A 13,279-nucleotide genomic window follows, 5' to 3' on the forward strand; every position below is an offset into this window, starting at 1 on the left:
GTAATATTTTTGTCTTTACAAATATTTTTGAGATGTAATAAATATAAGTTAAAGGGTAACCTGTAAATAATTGAACTACTTGTGCTCTTCGATTGGAATTTAAATGGTTCCGAGGTCCCTAAAATAATTTCTGCCTTCATAACTACGACCCTCGGTCGAATTTTCGAATTTTTAATCTTTCTGATTTTTATCTTCAATAACCATATTCATTCATTTCCATCAGGTCATTGCTGTTAAGGCCTTGCCACAAGCTTTATATACTCGATTTAACCAAGAACATCCATAACTAAAATAATCCCATTTTATAAAAAATTATATTTTGTTAACAATCATATTTGCAAATTATTTTAGTTTGTAGAAATTACTTTGTTGGCACTATAAATGTAACGCATTGCACTTCAAAACAAAGTCAAAACAATTATTTCATATAGGCACATACAAAAAGTCATTAATTTTTTAACAAAATTAAAAGAAAAGATCCAAATTTTGGTTAACAAAAATTTTTTATTATTTCCATTAAATTTCTTAATACCACAAAATTAAAATTTGTAAAAAATGTTTCGCGTGCTTTTGATTGCATTTTGCCTAACAATACCCACAATCCTTTACGCTTCAACAGTTCTGCCACCGGACTTTTGCCATTACGGAAGTGTCGAACAACATCAAGCGCCACCGCCGCAAACATTGCCCAAAGCCGAAGACAATAGCAATGCAAATGAGGAGAAATTCCAGCTACGTTTAAGCGGCGGCAATGGCGGCTTTTCAGGCTTTGCGATACAAGCACAAGATCTCAGTGGTGCACCAGTGGGCAGATTTCAAATTATCGATGAGCATAATTCCAAAACTATGGCGTGCAAGAATTTGGATGTGAGTGCCAACTCATGAATATTATACAATATTGGAAATATTTAAGATTTTTATTTGTACAGGATACGATCTTGCATGCGGAAACTCAAGAGGAGGGTCCGCTCAAAAGTGTTGACTTTTCTTGGATACCAGCTGGTTATCAGGGCACTGTGCGTTTTGTTGCTACCTTGGCAAAGGAAGGAGGTCAGTGGGTGCGTCGCACACTAAAAGAGATTAACGTGTGAATGTAAGAAGGACGTATGGTGATAAATGCTATATCTGACACCTCTTAACCTTTTTTATGTCACTCAAAACATAAATATAATCAACGATGCGATTATAACTCCCAATAAGCCCACTCAACCAAAATTATAAATGAAAGGATTTTATGATACGTAAACTTTATTACTCAAAATTAAGCGAAACATTTATATAGCTCTTTGCACAAACATACTTGTATATATTAAATAAACACAAAATATATTATTTAAAAAATCGTCATAAAACTTACATCTTGTAGTTCGTATATATATTATTACAATGTGCTTAATGTATAATTAAATTCGCAGTCTTTTACTCTAAATACTTAACAGCTAATATAAAAATATTTATTCATGCTTAACAGAGTATATATTATAAATGCGTTGCAGGCATAGTGTTTAGATAAAATAAAATTCATACAAAATTGCATGAATTATGCATACTTAATGCACATCAGTTGCAGCACAGTCCTACTCCATGAGATGCGTTATAAACCCTTGCACATATCCATTTCGATAGAATATGTCATCATCATTTTCTCGCTGCCAGTTACGTAATGGACGGATATCGCGATAAGGATTCACCTTTACATCAAATATCCGTTCTATGCGCGTCTCTATGCCATTTCTTAAAGCTACACGTTTAACAGCACAAAAATCCAAATCTGCTTCCACGCGTGTTAATGAGGTAAATATGATTGGTGTATTATGGCTTTTTATCAATTGTAAAATGCCACCGGACCATGTATCCTTGCTTGCGCAGGAATCACCTGGCACACCAAGGAGACTTTGTTCCTTTTGTTCTTCAATGGTCTCAGGAGCATGTTCAGAGAAACCGCAATTGAAGATACAAATTATTGATGGCTTAATAGAGTTAGTTTTAGCAAAATCTTGAAAAAGCATGCGATGGCTCACATATAAAACAGTACGGTCGGCACCCTGTAGGAATGTTTGAAATCGATTTCATTAGTATAAATATTTATGTGGTAACATTAGCTTAAAAAATCTATTCTGACCTTATAATTAAAAGTGCATTCACGTTTAGCTGCGCCCAAAACATCAGGTCCAATAAAATATAGTTCCAATCTGGTAAAGTTTGGATATTGTAAGAAAAACCACTTCGTATGTATTTGAAGAAACCAAAAGTCTTGTTCCACTGTAGCGCCCAAGATGAAAATTACAAATTTTTTGGCATTAACTGTATCCACATCAATGAATTGGAGTGCGAACAAAATGGTGCCAATACAACTAAAGTCTCCTACAGTAGCGAAGGTTTGGTAGTTTTCCATTGAGGCTGTTGGCTTTGCAGGTAGCTTTTTTGAAAATATATATTCAATAGCGCCAGTTATATCGGTTTTCAATAAATCTGGCACACGTTTACCCAATTCACCCAAAAGATTGTCGGGATAAATCCGGGCTTGCACTTTATATGGACAGTAATATATTTGCAGTTGACTACAACGTTTTTTATGACGTTCAAGATCCTCGGCGGCATGTTGAGAGGAACAATAGGAAGTACCAAAACAGCGATTACAACTACGCAGACCTTCAAAACTGTAACACACTTCACAATGTGCTGGGAAAGAAGTTAATTCTTCTTCGTGGAATTCCAGTTTTCGTTTTAGGTTTGTTTTAAGTAAGTATTTTACTTGTAGTATAGCTCGTTCCATAGTAAATATATTGTGAGGTTGACCACTTAGTAGAAACGGGTGCTTTATTTTATAGGTATTCATAATTTTCCTAATGCCTCGGCAGAATTCACGGTGAAGCGGCCAATCAAGACGTTGATGTTGTTGACTACAATACAGTACCAGTTGGCAGCCGCTGCATTTCTGTAATCTTGTTGTTAGTGGTTTCTTCGAGGGCAAGGCTCCTCTTACTTGCTTGTCCAACTCGATTAGAAGACAAACATTGCAGCAGCGGTTGGAACACATATCATAACCCATTTTAGAATATGTTATTAATCAAAGGAATAATAATAAAAAAAAATATTAAGATAGTTTTAAGTTATTTTACAGAATAGTGTTATTTTTGATGAAAAACGCGGTAATAGTTAATTGGAACAGTTAAGCAGCTGTACACGAAAACAAAAACAAAAATCACATGCAATTTGATTTGAATCAAAACTCAAATTGATAGCTGTACTCCAAACTATCGATATTTTTAATTTTTATCGAATACATACTAAATTCAAATAATTAAATTTGTGCAAGAGGATTACAACTAAACAAAATGTATAAGCCCAAACGGGTATTTGTTTTCCTAAAACAACAATTATATCTTTTTTCACAACTATTTAATAAAATTCGATAAATAGTAAGATCATCTGCCTTGTCACATCATATAAAAGGTAGTTGGCAATGCCAAAATTTCACAGCTGATTTTACAGCTGTGCCAAATTCCTTTTGGAGGAAACGTTATTCTATAAGTGATTATTCTTTTAATTGATATAAAAGTTTGAGAAATTCGCAAAAATATGTACAGCCAAGTGCTGAGAAATTTTCAACGTATTTTAGTGCTTCAAACACCGAGATCTACGAATATCACTAACAATACATTTCACTGTGTTTGCCGAAAATTCGTAGTATATCCCGCTAATCATTTATCGCTGAGTAGTGTTACGCGCCTTCATGACAACTGGGAATCTTCTGTAGAAAACAACAAAAACGCCGATTCGTCATTTACCCCTGACCCAAGTCAGTTGGATTCTCCACGAGGAAATGAACGTGATTATATTGTAGAATATTGCTTAGAGCACGAAAAACCGCGACGCTATATTCTTGTTGAAGCACTACGTACGCGCTATCGGCTAACGGATAACGATGTCGAACGTATTATGAAAGATGAAGTGGTCAAAAAAACTTTCCACAAACGTTCCCTCGTACGGGCATTAGAGTTGCTTTGTCTTGAAGGTGTAACAAAAGAAAGCTTCCTAAGCTATCCATGGATATTAACGATCGACAAAGGTTTGCACCTACAAAAACTTTATATATTTGTTTTAAATAATTTAGTGAAATTTCTTCTTAGTGCGTTTGCAAGACAAATTAACGATTATACGTACACTTCCGGTACGTGATATTAATCACTTTGTGCCTTTTCTGCGTTTGACTTTACCGCGTCTACGAAAGTTGGTATCAATTATGAATTCAGAATCGAAAGTTATACCACAAGGAAATCGTGTTTATTACATCAGCGAACTACTAAATACAGACCCAAAGTTAGTGACAAAGTATTTATCAAAACGTTTGTTTATTTTGGAAATGCCTTTTGAAATGTTAGAGCAGAATCTTAAGCACATGATAAACTACAATGTGTCTTCAATAAATATTTTGAAAGATCTTTGGGCTTTTCGTTACACACCAAAATCTGTGGAATTGCGTTTGGAACGTGCAAAACGTGCTAAAAAAGATAAGATTATGCCATGGATGGTACGTTGCCCAGAACCCATATTGCAAAGGTAAGTGGAAATATGCCTAAAACGTGTTCTGTGCGGTTGAAAATTATTTTGCTTCACGATTTGTTATTCGCATGAATAACAGATCCTTTAAGCTTACTTTAGACGAACTCGCTGTGTTGGGTGACAAAAAGAATGTAGTCGAATATGTAGCTGAACGTTTGGAATTCGATGTCGAAACTATGAAATGCATAATGGAAAGACATCCAGCTGTTATGCGCGTGCGCGTAACAAAGGTAACCAATCAATAATTCACTGACATTCAGTACATGACATTTTTCATTTTGCAGATAAAAGAAGTACTTGATTATTTGCTAAACGAAGCTGGCTTCACGCGACATGAAATCGCGAATGTACCACGTATTCTATGTCACGGCTTGGAAACAACTAAGCAACGTATAGAAGAACTTAAATCGTACGGTTGCCGTCCCACAAGCTTAGTTATTGTGTGTCGCAGCAAACGTGAATACGAAAAATTTGTAAAATCCTGGCTGGAAATGGATTTAAAAATGCATAAATACAAGGAAAAGAGTCAAACCAATGAAGAACAAACATAGTTAATAAGTAATTTATTTTCGATTTTGTTATATTTTGTAAGTTTTGAAAATATATTATAGTTAACTAAAACAAAAAGAGACCGTTTTATTATCCGGTTGATATTTTAGTGTTTTATGTGATCTGTTACTGAAAGAAGGTCAAAGAAAAATTCATTTAAAAAACCAATGAGAAAAAATCGACTCGGCATTTTATCATCATCATTATACCGTAAACAAGATTTTTTAAGTTTTCCACGAAATCTGTAACACATAGAAGGAAAAGCTGGGTCAGCGTAACAAGCTGAGTCTATTAAATCATGCCCGTCTCTCTGTATATACGCGAACTAGTCCCTAAGTAGTTGAAATATCGATCTGAAATTTTACAAATGTGCTTTTCTCCTCAAAATGCGGCTCATTTGTCGAAAACACCGATATCGAACCGTTATAGCACTTAGCTCTCATACAAACTGTGCGATCAAAATCAAGTTTTTATATGTACAACTTTTTTGTTTGAATAATAACTTTACAAAATTTGGCTCGAATTATTGTTTAAGGCAGCTCTACAACACTTAAGGAAATTGTTCTGATCAGACCACTATAGCATATAGCTGCCATACAAACTGAACGATCAAAATCAAGTTTTTGTATAGAAAACTGTTTTTGTTTTTTCATAATATATCTTCTTGAAATTCGGCATGGATTATTGTTCAGGGCAATGCTAAAATCTCGGAGGAAATTGTTTAGATCGGACCACTTTAGTATACAGCTGCCATACAAACTGACTGATAAAATCAAAATAAAGAAATTTGTATACCCTCCTATGCTAAACGAAATGCACCTGCAGCCGAAATTAACGTGTGTTCTTCTTTTTTTCTAAATGTGTATATTTTTTTGCTTAGCTTTCTGCAGGTGCCTCAGGCCTTTCGAAACGTTCGTACATACACGTGTACATAAAATACCCTAAATATCAATTCCCATTGTCCCGACTCTGCAAAAAATGCAATCCATTACTGCATTATGTGCTGTTCACTGAGTTTACAATAAATAAAAGTCGCTAGACAACAAAAACAACGATTTGGCAACGATTTTTCATCTTTTCCTTTGCTCACTCGAAGTGTTTGCGCAAATATTAATGAAAACAAACCACACAAACACAAACAAAGTACTTCGCCAGTCAACAAACACTCGTCACATTTGCTGGAATGAGTTTTTGTCACATCCGAAGATTAATATTAACAATGAGCGGGAGGTGGTGGTATTGAATGCTGAATAATTCTTAAACATTAAATACCTTTTTAACTGTAGAAGCAAGTGCAGCCATGCATTTTTATTGCTGGCAGTGTATATGTGGGTTGTAGATGCATAAATAACGGTGCAGTAAAGTATTAATGTATTTACACACATATATAAATATTAAAGTTGGAGGTTACTAGAAGTTTTAATTTCATTTTAACTTTTCCCTCTCGAATTTTTTTTTTTGGAATTTTATGTAAAATAAGAAATACATAAATTTTCATAATTTTTTATTAATTTTTATTTAACATCAGAATATGCAAATTGGTTAATACATCGATTAATACACAGTTACCTGTTTTCTTACATTTTTTTCAAAAATAGTTCATATATTTCATCTACATTTCAAAAGTTGTAAATAACGTTTGTCTACCTTGGAGATTTCTGTGTCATTAAATATTTCACTGACATTAACTTTGGTTCAAAACCATTTTAGGCTTTATTAGACAAGCTTTTATGCTCACGCACATAACCTCACTTGTGAAGCTTGTGTCGTTTTAAATAAAGGCAACACAGTATATATAATTCGTCTTCTACGCGTTTATGTGCAATATCAATGTAAGTTTGGAGTAGATTTTCAGAAATAATTTTCACTTAGCAAAATACTTTTTGTGCCTTGTTTTGCTCTCAAGCTTAAAATAAAATACCAAATGGTTTACACTAGTTTATATGTATGTATGTTTAAAATAGGATTTTTGAACTAAATCACTAATTAATCATTTGTGTCAAAAACAATTGAGAAACTAGGAACTAATATTTGTGTTGTTGTGCCTTATATTTTGACAATTTTTTTTATCAGTGTGAACTTAAAATATATTACTTATAAAAATTAACTCTAAAAATATATATGTATGTTATTAAAAATTATAGCGCCATTTGGTCTTTTCGGCATATTATTTTTTATAATAAATTATTTTTAAAAGTTAATGCTTAATATAAATATGTAATGTAAGGGAAATTTTATTAAAATTTGTATTTTTTTTTTTGGAAAATTAATAAAATTTTTTTTGAAAATTTAAAGTAGTTTTTGGACTCTAAAACAAGTTTTTATTTAATAAAATATTTTTTTTTAAATATCAGAATTTTAAGTTTTTGAAAAATTAAAAACTTTATTATTATGTATGTACATACATACATATGTTGATTTTTTTTGAAATTTAATAATTTTTTAGAATATAAAACAATTTTTTTTTGAAAAAAAGCTTTTATTAAATTGAACTTTTTTGAAATATAATAATTTTTTTTTGATTTTAGAAAATAAAAATTTTTATTAAAATTATATTTGTATTAAAAAATTAAAAAAATTTTTGGTAAAAAAATATTTTATTTATTTTTGAATGAAATTTAAAATTAAATCTGCTATATTATGTATTGAAAATTTTAATGCTCATTTAAAGTTTCTTTAGTCAATATATTAATTAAAAATATTTCTATAAGAATATTAATTATAGTAATTTTTTTGAAAATTAAAGTTCTTATTAAATTAATTTTTTTTTTGAAATCTAATATATTTTTTTTGAAAATAAAAATTAATATTTTTCCATTAAAAAATATTTTTGTTTTAGAAAATTAAACTCATTTTTGGTTCATAAAACATAGTTCTACAAATTTTTAATGAAATCTAAAATTAAGTCTGCTATATATTTTGAAATTTTTACCGCTCATTTAAAGTTTCCTTCGTCAATAAATTAATTAAAAATGCTTCCTATAAGAATATTAATTATGTTAATTTTTCTGAAAATAAAAAGTTTTAATTAAATTGAAAGAAAAGAAGAAACGACTGAATTAAATTGAAATTGTTTTTTTTATTTAAATTTTTTTTGTTTAAAGAAAATAAAAATTATTATTTTTGACTAAATTTAAAATTAAGCCGTTTATATATTTTGAAATTTTTACTGCTTATTTAAAGTTTCCTTGGTCAATAAATTAATTAGAATTAGATTTCCTTTTAATGAATTTTTTTTCGAAATTAAAAATTATTTTTTCTATTAAAAAAGATTTTTGTTTTAGAAAATTAAAATTATTTTTTGTTTAAAAAAATTATTAGATTTATTTTTTAATGAAATTAAAATTGAAATTTTGAATTTTCACCGTTTATTATAGTTTCCTTTGTCAATAAATTAATTAAAAATATTCACTAAAAATATAAAAAAAATGTTGAATATTATTTAGTTTTAGAGGTTTATCATTTGAAATTTTTAAAATTCGAACATTAATTTTTAATAAACTTCTACAAAATTTATCATTTTTCTGAATATTATACAAATTATAAAGAGTTTTACAATACTTTTGGTATATATTTTCCACAATTAACGAAAAATTATGAATTTAGTGTTTAATAATTGATTTTTTTTAAATCGGCCAAATATTTTATGGTTTTCGAAAAAAACAATCGAGCATTAAATTTTAAGAAACCTTCAACACCTTTTCGCTTTGTCTAAACTTTCATTTCTCAAAAGCCAAAACTGAATATTTCAAAAAACGAGCTGAAAAGATCTAAGCATTTTTTTGACAGCATTGAATTTCATAGTTGCATTCGAATTTTTGCAGTACTATTTATTTTTTGCTTTAACTCTTCTTTGCCTCTAAATTCCGTTTAAATTTTAAAAATACTTCTCCCTTTCTTTATTCTTTTGAGTACTGAGAACAGGAAAGTCGCTATTTCTAAAACAAAAAAGAAGCTAACTTGACCAAAATCAATTAGTGAATTTTTATACCCTGAGCAGGGTATATTAAAATCTAAAAATCACTGATTTTCGCTATTTTTTTTAACAACTAGATATCTTCTTCTCTTTGAGAATGGAAACCGTTTTGAAAAACCCTTATGAGAAAAACGCGTTTAAAGATTGGAGATTGGCTCCGTTCCTCACTCTGTTCCTTTTCTACATAAAACGTCAGAGACCCAATAAAGTATATATAGAAACAAGATATCGATTTAAAACTTTGCACTTGTCCTCTTCTCACCAAGAAGCTGCTCATATCGAAACACTATAGCATAAGGCTGGCGTACAAGCTGAACGATCGCAATTAAATGCTTGTATGGAAAACTTTTTCATTTTACGATATCCTTACACATGCTCTGGTAAATTTTGGTGTAAAAAAATATCAAAAAATTATGTTCCGTTAAGCCAACAGTGAAAATAAAGCTATCTCACAAAAAAGATACGAACTTCTCAGCCTCTATTAAATTTAGTATTTTTTCTATCAAATCAATATCATGTTTATTTTTTCTCAAAGTAGGAATAATACAATTTCCATAATAAATTTCGCAAATTAGTCGCTTTGCTCTTTCTTTCTAAATTTTGTGACATTAACAACACAACATTACATACATACTATTACACATAATGCAGCTAAATATTGGCGATATACAAGTATAAACAAGTGCAAAAATTGCCGCAATTTGCTTCAACTCCATTTAACTGCTCACTTTGTACTTTTGTAACACTAACGAAACTGGCACCATTTTATTTTTCAAATTTTTGTATATAACTAACAAACCTTGTGCTTTTTGTTGTTGTTGCAAACGTTTTTTTCCCACCCACACTATGCTTGTCAATTTTTGGTACTTTAAGCGTGGCTTAGTCAATATTATTCATAATTATAATTTGCGTTTTCTTGCCAATAAATAAATAAAAAAATTGTGTTAAAAAGTTATGCTCTCAATTTCATGAAAACACATTACAGCAAGCTTAACAACTTGTACTTTTGCTTCATAGCTAAATTTCATTATTAAAATTAATTAATTAATAATTAAACGAAATTTTTGCGACAAAACGATAACTTTCTGGCGTTTTCAATGCAACGTCTTGCAGAGAGTATTGTTATATACTATATGTATATATGTATAACTGTTCTACACATATACATATGTATGTACATGTTTTCAAATTAAAAACCAACTTAATGTTTGCTTCAACTTTGCATGCATTTCTGCAACATTTTTGTGAATTTGCTTAATCGCGCAGCGCTTTTCGTCGCTCCCAGGCCACTTGCATGGACCAAATGCTTAGCGGTCGCATATAGCCGATGGAACGGTAATGCTTTTCGGTGTATAATGCTTCGGGCGTCTCGAAATTCATGCCAATACGCTCGCTGAGTGTCTTGTAGAGGCCGCCGGCAGTTTGGAAGCCCTCCTCAAACATGCCCTGTGAACGGTTGAAAAATATAAAATAATATCACAATAATTTTTGCGGTTTCAATTTAAAAAAGTAAACAGTAATTTTTATTAAAATACTAAATTTTTTTTTCTATAAATTTTAACATTTTAACTGTTTTGCATCAATTGACACACATACAAATGTACATATAAATATATTTGAGTGTAGTTTTTTAGTATAACTTACCTCCTGTATCATAGTGGCTGCCAGAGCAAATGTTACACCGGGCCACACTTCTTCACTCTGCAGGGTCGTATAGTCCACGTGTCCCGGCTTGTCAGGATCCGCATTAACAATGAAACCGTTAACAGCGCCCATACTGCCGCCCTTGAAACCCATAACATTATGTTGGTAGACTTGCTTTAAGGCCTTGCGTACATTTTCCTTCGGATAAATCTGTGTTATTGAAAAAATATAAAAAACAGAGTTATTATAATGTTAATAATCGTAAAATCGGTAAGTGTAAATACAATATTATCAAACACACCTCATAATCGAAACCGCACGTTTTCAGATACCAATGCCCACACAATTGATCAGCCATTAGTGTGTCCTTGTGATGCAGATCGAAGCGATAGAAGTTGCCATTCCACAGTTTCTCCTCCAATGAGTGCTTGCCACGCTCCAAAATGTCCTGATAGCGTAAGCAGTCGTTCGGCTGATCCAGCAGCGTGGCCATTACGGACATGGTTTGCAAGGCCGCAAGCCACAAGCCCGCACAATAGGCGCTGCAAGGCATGACGGCATGTTAAATATATGTAAATTTATGGAAAATTTGTTTAAATAAAAATGTATGTAAGATTTGTTACTTACCTAGGTCCATCCATAACCCACGTGTCGTATGTTTGATCTGGCATTTTCATATTCTCAATGAGACCATCATTGTCTTGGTCATATTCGATGGTGCGCTCCATGATCGCTTTGCATGCGGGATACATTGCCTTCAAGTAAGCCATGGCGTCCATTAGATACACTTTGCCGTTAGTTTCATTGATATATAAAGAAGCCGATTTGCGATTTTCTGTGTAATGAATAAATAAGGAACTGTATATAAATGCGAGTATATTATTATTCGTTGCTAAAAGGCGAAAGACTGAGAAACACAACTAAAAAAAATATTAAAAAATTAAAAAAAAAAATAAAATAAAAAATAAGAAAGTTAATAAAATATAAATTTAAAAAAATAAGAAAAAAAAACATAAATAAATAAACCGATTAAAAAATAAAAATTATTAAATCTGGAAATTAATAAAAAAACCAAAAAAATTTTCAAAAAAAATAAATATAAAAGATTCCAAAAATTTTACTCACATAAATTAAATAAAAAATTATAAAAACACAAAGAATTAGAAACAAATATAAAAAGTTGAAAGAAATAAAAAAATTAAACAATTAAAAAAATAAATAAATAAATCGATTAAAAAATTAAAAAAATATTAAAACCGGAAATAAATAAAACACCAAAAAAATTAACAGAAAAATTCTTAAATAAATAAAAAAAAATGGGAAAAAAACTAAGAATATACAATCAAAATTTCGCTCACATAAGTTCAAAAAAACATAAAAGTAAAAAAATAAACCGATTAAAAATAAAAAATAACAAAATATTAAAAACGAAAATAAATAAACAAAAACCAAAAAATTTAACAAAGAAAATTTTATAAGAATATTGAAAAGAAATAAAAATAAATATAAAAAAATTCCAGAAACTTTACTCACATAAATTAAAAAAAAATTATAAAAAACAAAGAAAAAAGTATATATAAACAAATATTAAAAAAAATATGAAAGAATTCAAAACAAATATAAAAAGTTGAAAGACTGAGGAAAATATTAAAATCCAAAAAAATAAAGCAAAATAAAAAACCAAATAAACAAATGAATTAAAAAAAATAAATTAATTAAAATATTAAAAGCAGAAATTTATAAAAAACATATACATATAAAAAACTATCAAAATATGAAAAAAATTAAACATAAATATAAAAAATTGCAAAAATTTCACTCACATACATATGTACTAAATTAAAGGAAAAATTATAAAAAATCAATATATGAAAAAAATATTCAAAAAAATATGAAAGAATTAAAAATAACTAAACAAATTTCCAAAAACATTTAAACATTTCACTCACGCTGCTTCTCATCCGCCGAATTCTTACGCTTATTATCCTGCGTATACATTTCATACAAACTATCCTTATCTATAAACTCAATCGAACTGAATTTACTCGCGTTATCCGCTTGCGCCTGTGCTAACTCATTGAGTACATAATAGTCCCGATAGACTTGCAGCACGAATTTCGTATTCAAATCCTTCCAATGATTCACATCATGTATATTGTAGCAATTGATGAGCGTGAATGGCTCCTCATCGGGATCGCCGAGATCATGTGGCACACAATTCTTAATGTGACGCGGCAGAATCTTACCATCATAAAGCATTTTACGCGTATCGGGCAAGTCCACATCAATGGCATCGCGTATATCATACTGTAGACTAACCTGAGGAGAGTAAAGTGGGCTTTGTAACGGAAGAAGAAAGCAAAAATTTAACTCAAAACACACCTGTAGATTGGGCCAGAGGTGCGAGAGCGCTGATGAGGCATAAAAATGTACGTCGTAGGTATTGTACATGCGATATTCGTGACCCTCCAAGTAACCAAAGCGACCGTAAGCTAATCTGTAAGGGTTGAAAGTAAGTCAATATAATCAGCTGCATGACAAATA

At 30.4% G+C, this 13,279-nt stretch overlaps 4 protein-coding genes across 5 annotated transcripts in view; 2 read left to right on the top strand and 2 right to left on the bottom strand.

The window, feature by feature from the left end:
- Nucleotides 1-502: 502 nt before the first annotated feature.
- On the top strand, nucleotides 503-1,306 carry LOC120769130 (defense protein l(2)34Fc-like). The gene is made up of 2 exons (XM_040095996.1): nucleotides 503-867; nucleotides 930-1,306. Exons 1-2 carry the CDS (start codon nucleotides 556-558, stop codon nucleotides 1,089-1,091), a joined length of 474 nt encoding a protein of 157 aa, XP_039951930.1. The 5' UTR covers nucleotides 503-555; the 3' UTR covers nucleotides 1,092-1,306.
- On the bottom strand, nucleotides 1,236-3,082 carry LOC120769129. The gene is made up of 2 exons (XM_040095995.1): nucleotides 2,123-3,082; nucleotides 1,236-2,045 (listed from the first exon to the last, which is right to left on the bottom strand). The coding sequence occupies exons 1-2, from the start codon at nucleotides 3,050-3,052 to the stop codon at nucleotides 1,578-1,580; spliced, it is 1,398 nt and encodes a 465-aa protein (XP_039951929.1). The 5' UTR covers nucleotides 3,053-3,082; the 3' UTR covers nucleotides 1,236-1,577.
- A 500-nt stretch (nucleotides 3,083-3,582) lies between these two features.
- LOC120769287 (transcription termination factor, mitochondrial) lies at nucleotides 3,583-5,192 on the top strand. Its single transcript, XM_040096207.1, has 4 exons — nucleotides 3,583-4,072; nucleotides 4,134-4,563; nucleotides 4,646-4,796; nucleotides 4,851-5,192. The coding sequence occupies exons 1-4, from the start codon at nucleotides 3,583-3,585 to the stop codon at nucleotides 5,115-5,117; spliced, it is 1,338 nt and encodes a 445-aa protein (XP_039952141.1). The 3' UTR covers nucleotides 5,118-5,192.
- A 4,843-nt stretch (nucleotides 5,193-10,035) lies between these two features.
- The window catches only part of LOC120767798 (non-lysosomal glucosylceramidase), a 39,297-nt gene continuing 36,053 nt past the window's right edge, over nucleotides 10,036-13,279 (bottom strand). For both annotated transcript variants that reach the window (XM_040094064.1, XM_040094063.1), the window contains exons 6-11: nucleotides 13,118-13,232; nucleotides 12,685-13,054; nucleotides 11,363-11,570; nucleotides 11,037-11,277; nucleotides 10,736-10,945; nucleotides 10,036-10,537 (exon numbers count right to left, since the gene is read on the bottom strand). In XM_040094064.1, coding sequence (XP_039949998.1) covers nucleotides 10,346-10,537; nucleotides 10,736-10,945; nucleotides 11,037-11,277; nucleotides 11,363-11,570; nucleotides 12,685-13,054; nucleotides 13,118-13,232 — 1,336 coding nt within the window. In that variant the 3' untranslated portion in view covers nucleotides 10,036-10,345. The remainder of the gene's footprint in view (nucleotides 10,538-10,735; nucleotides 10,946-11,036; nucleotides 11,278-11,362; nucleotides 11,571-12,684; nucleotides 13,055-13,117; nucleotides 13,233-13,279) is intronic.

This window comes from Bactrocera tryoni, chromosome 2 (assembly GCF_016617805.1).
Source record: "Bactrocera tryoni isolate S06 chromosome 2, CSIRO_BtryS06_freeze2, whole genome shotgun sequence".
NCBI classification, from domain to species: Eukaryota; Metazoa; Arthropoda; class Insecta; order Diptera; family Tephritidae; genus Bactrocera; species Bactrocera tryoni.

What these genes read in the sequence shown, in the direction of transcription:
- LOC120769130 (XM_040095996.1), top strand. Translation starts at nt 556, where the DNA reads ATGTTTCGCGTGCTTTTGATTGCATTTTGCCTAACAATACCCACAATC. An exon ending in TGGCGTGCAAGAATTTGGAT is followed by an intron (nt 868 to 929) that starts GTGAGTGCCAAC and finishes TTATTTGTACAG; the next exon opens with GATACGATCTTGCATGCGGA.
- LOC120769287 (XM_040096207.1), top strand. Translation starts at nt 3,583, where the DNA reads ATGTACAGCCAAGTGCTGAGAAATTTTCAACGTATTTTAGTGCTTCAA. An exon ending in GATATTAACGATCGACAAAG is followed by an intron (nt 4,073 to 4,133) that starts GTTTGCACCTAC and finishes ATTTCTTCTTAG; the next exon opens with TGCGTTTGCAAGACAAATTA. An exon ending in CCAGAACCCATATTGCAAAG is followed by an intron (nt 4,564 to 4,645) that starts GTAAGTGGAAAT and finishes CATGAATAACAG; the next exon opens with ATCCTTTAAGCTTACTTTAG.
- LOC120769129 (XM_040095995.1), bottom strand. Translation starts at nt 3,052, where the DNA reads ATGGGTTATGATATGTGTTCCAACCGCTGCTGCAATGTTTGTCTTCTA. An exon ending in AATGCACTTTTAATTATAAG is followed by an intron (nt 2,046 to 2,122) that starts GTCAGAATAGAT and finishes ACATTCCTACAG; the next exon opens with GGTGCCGACCGTACTGTTTT.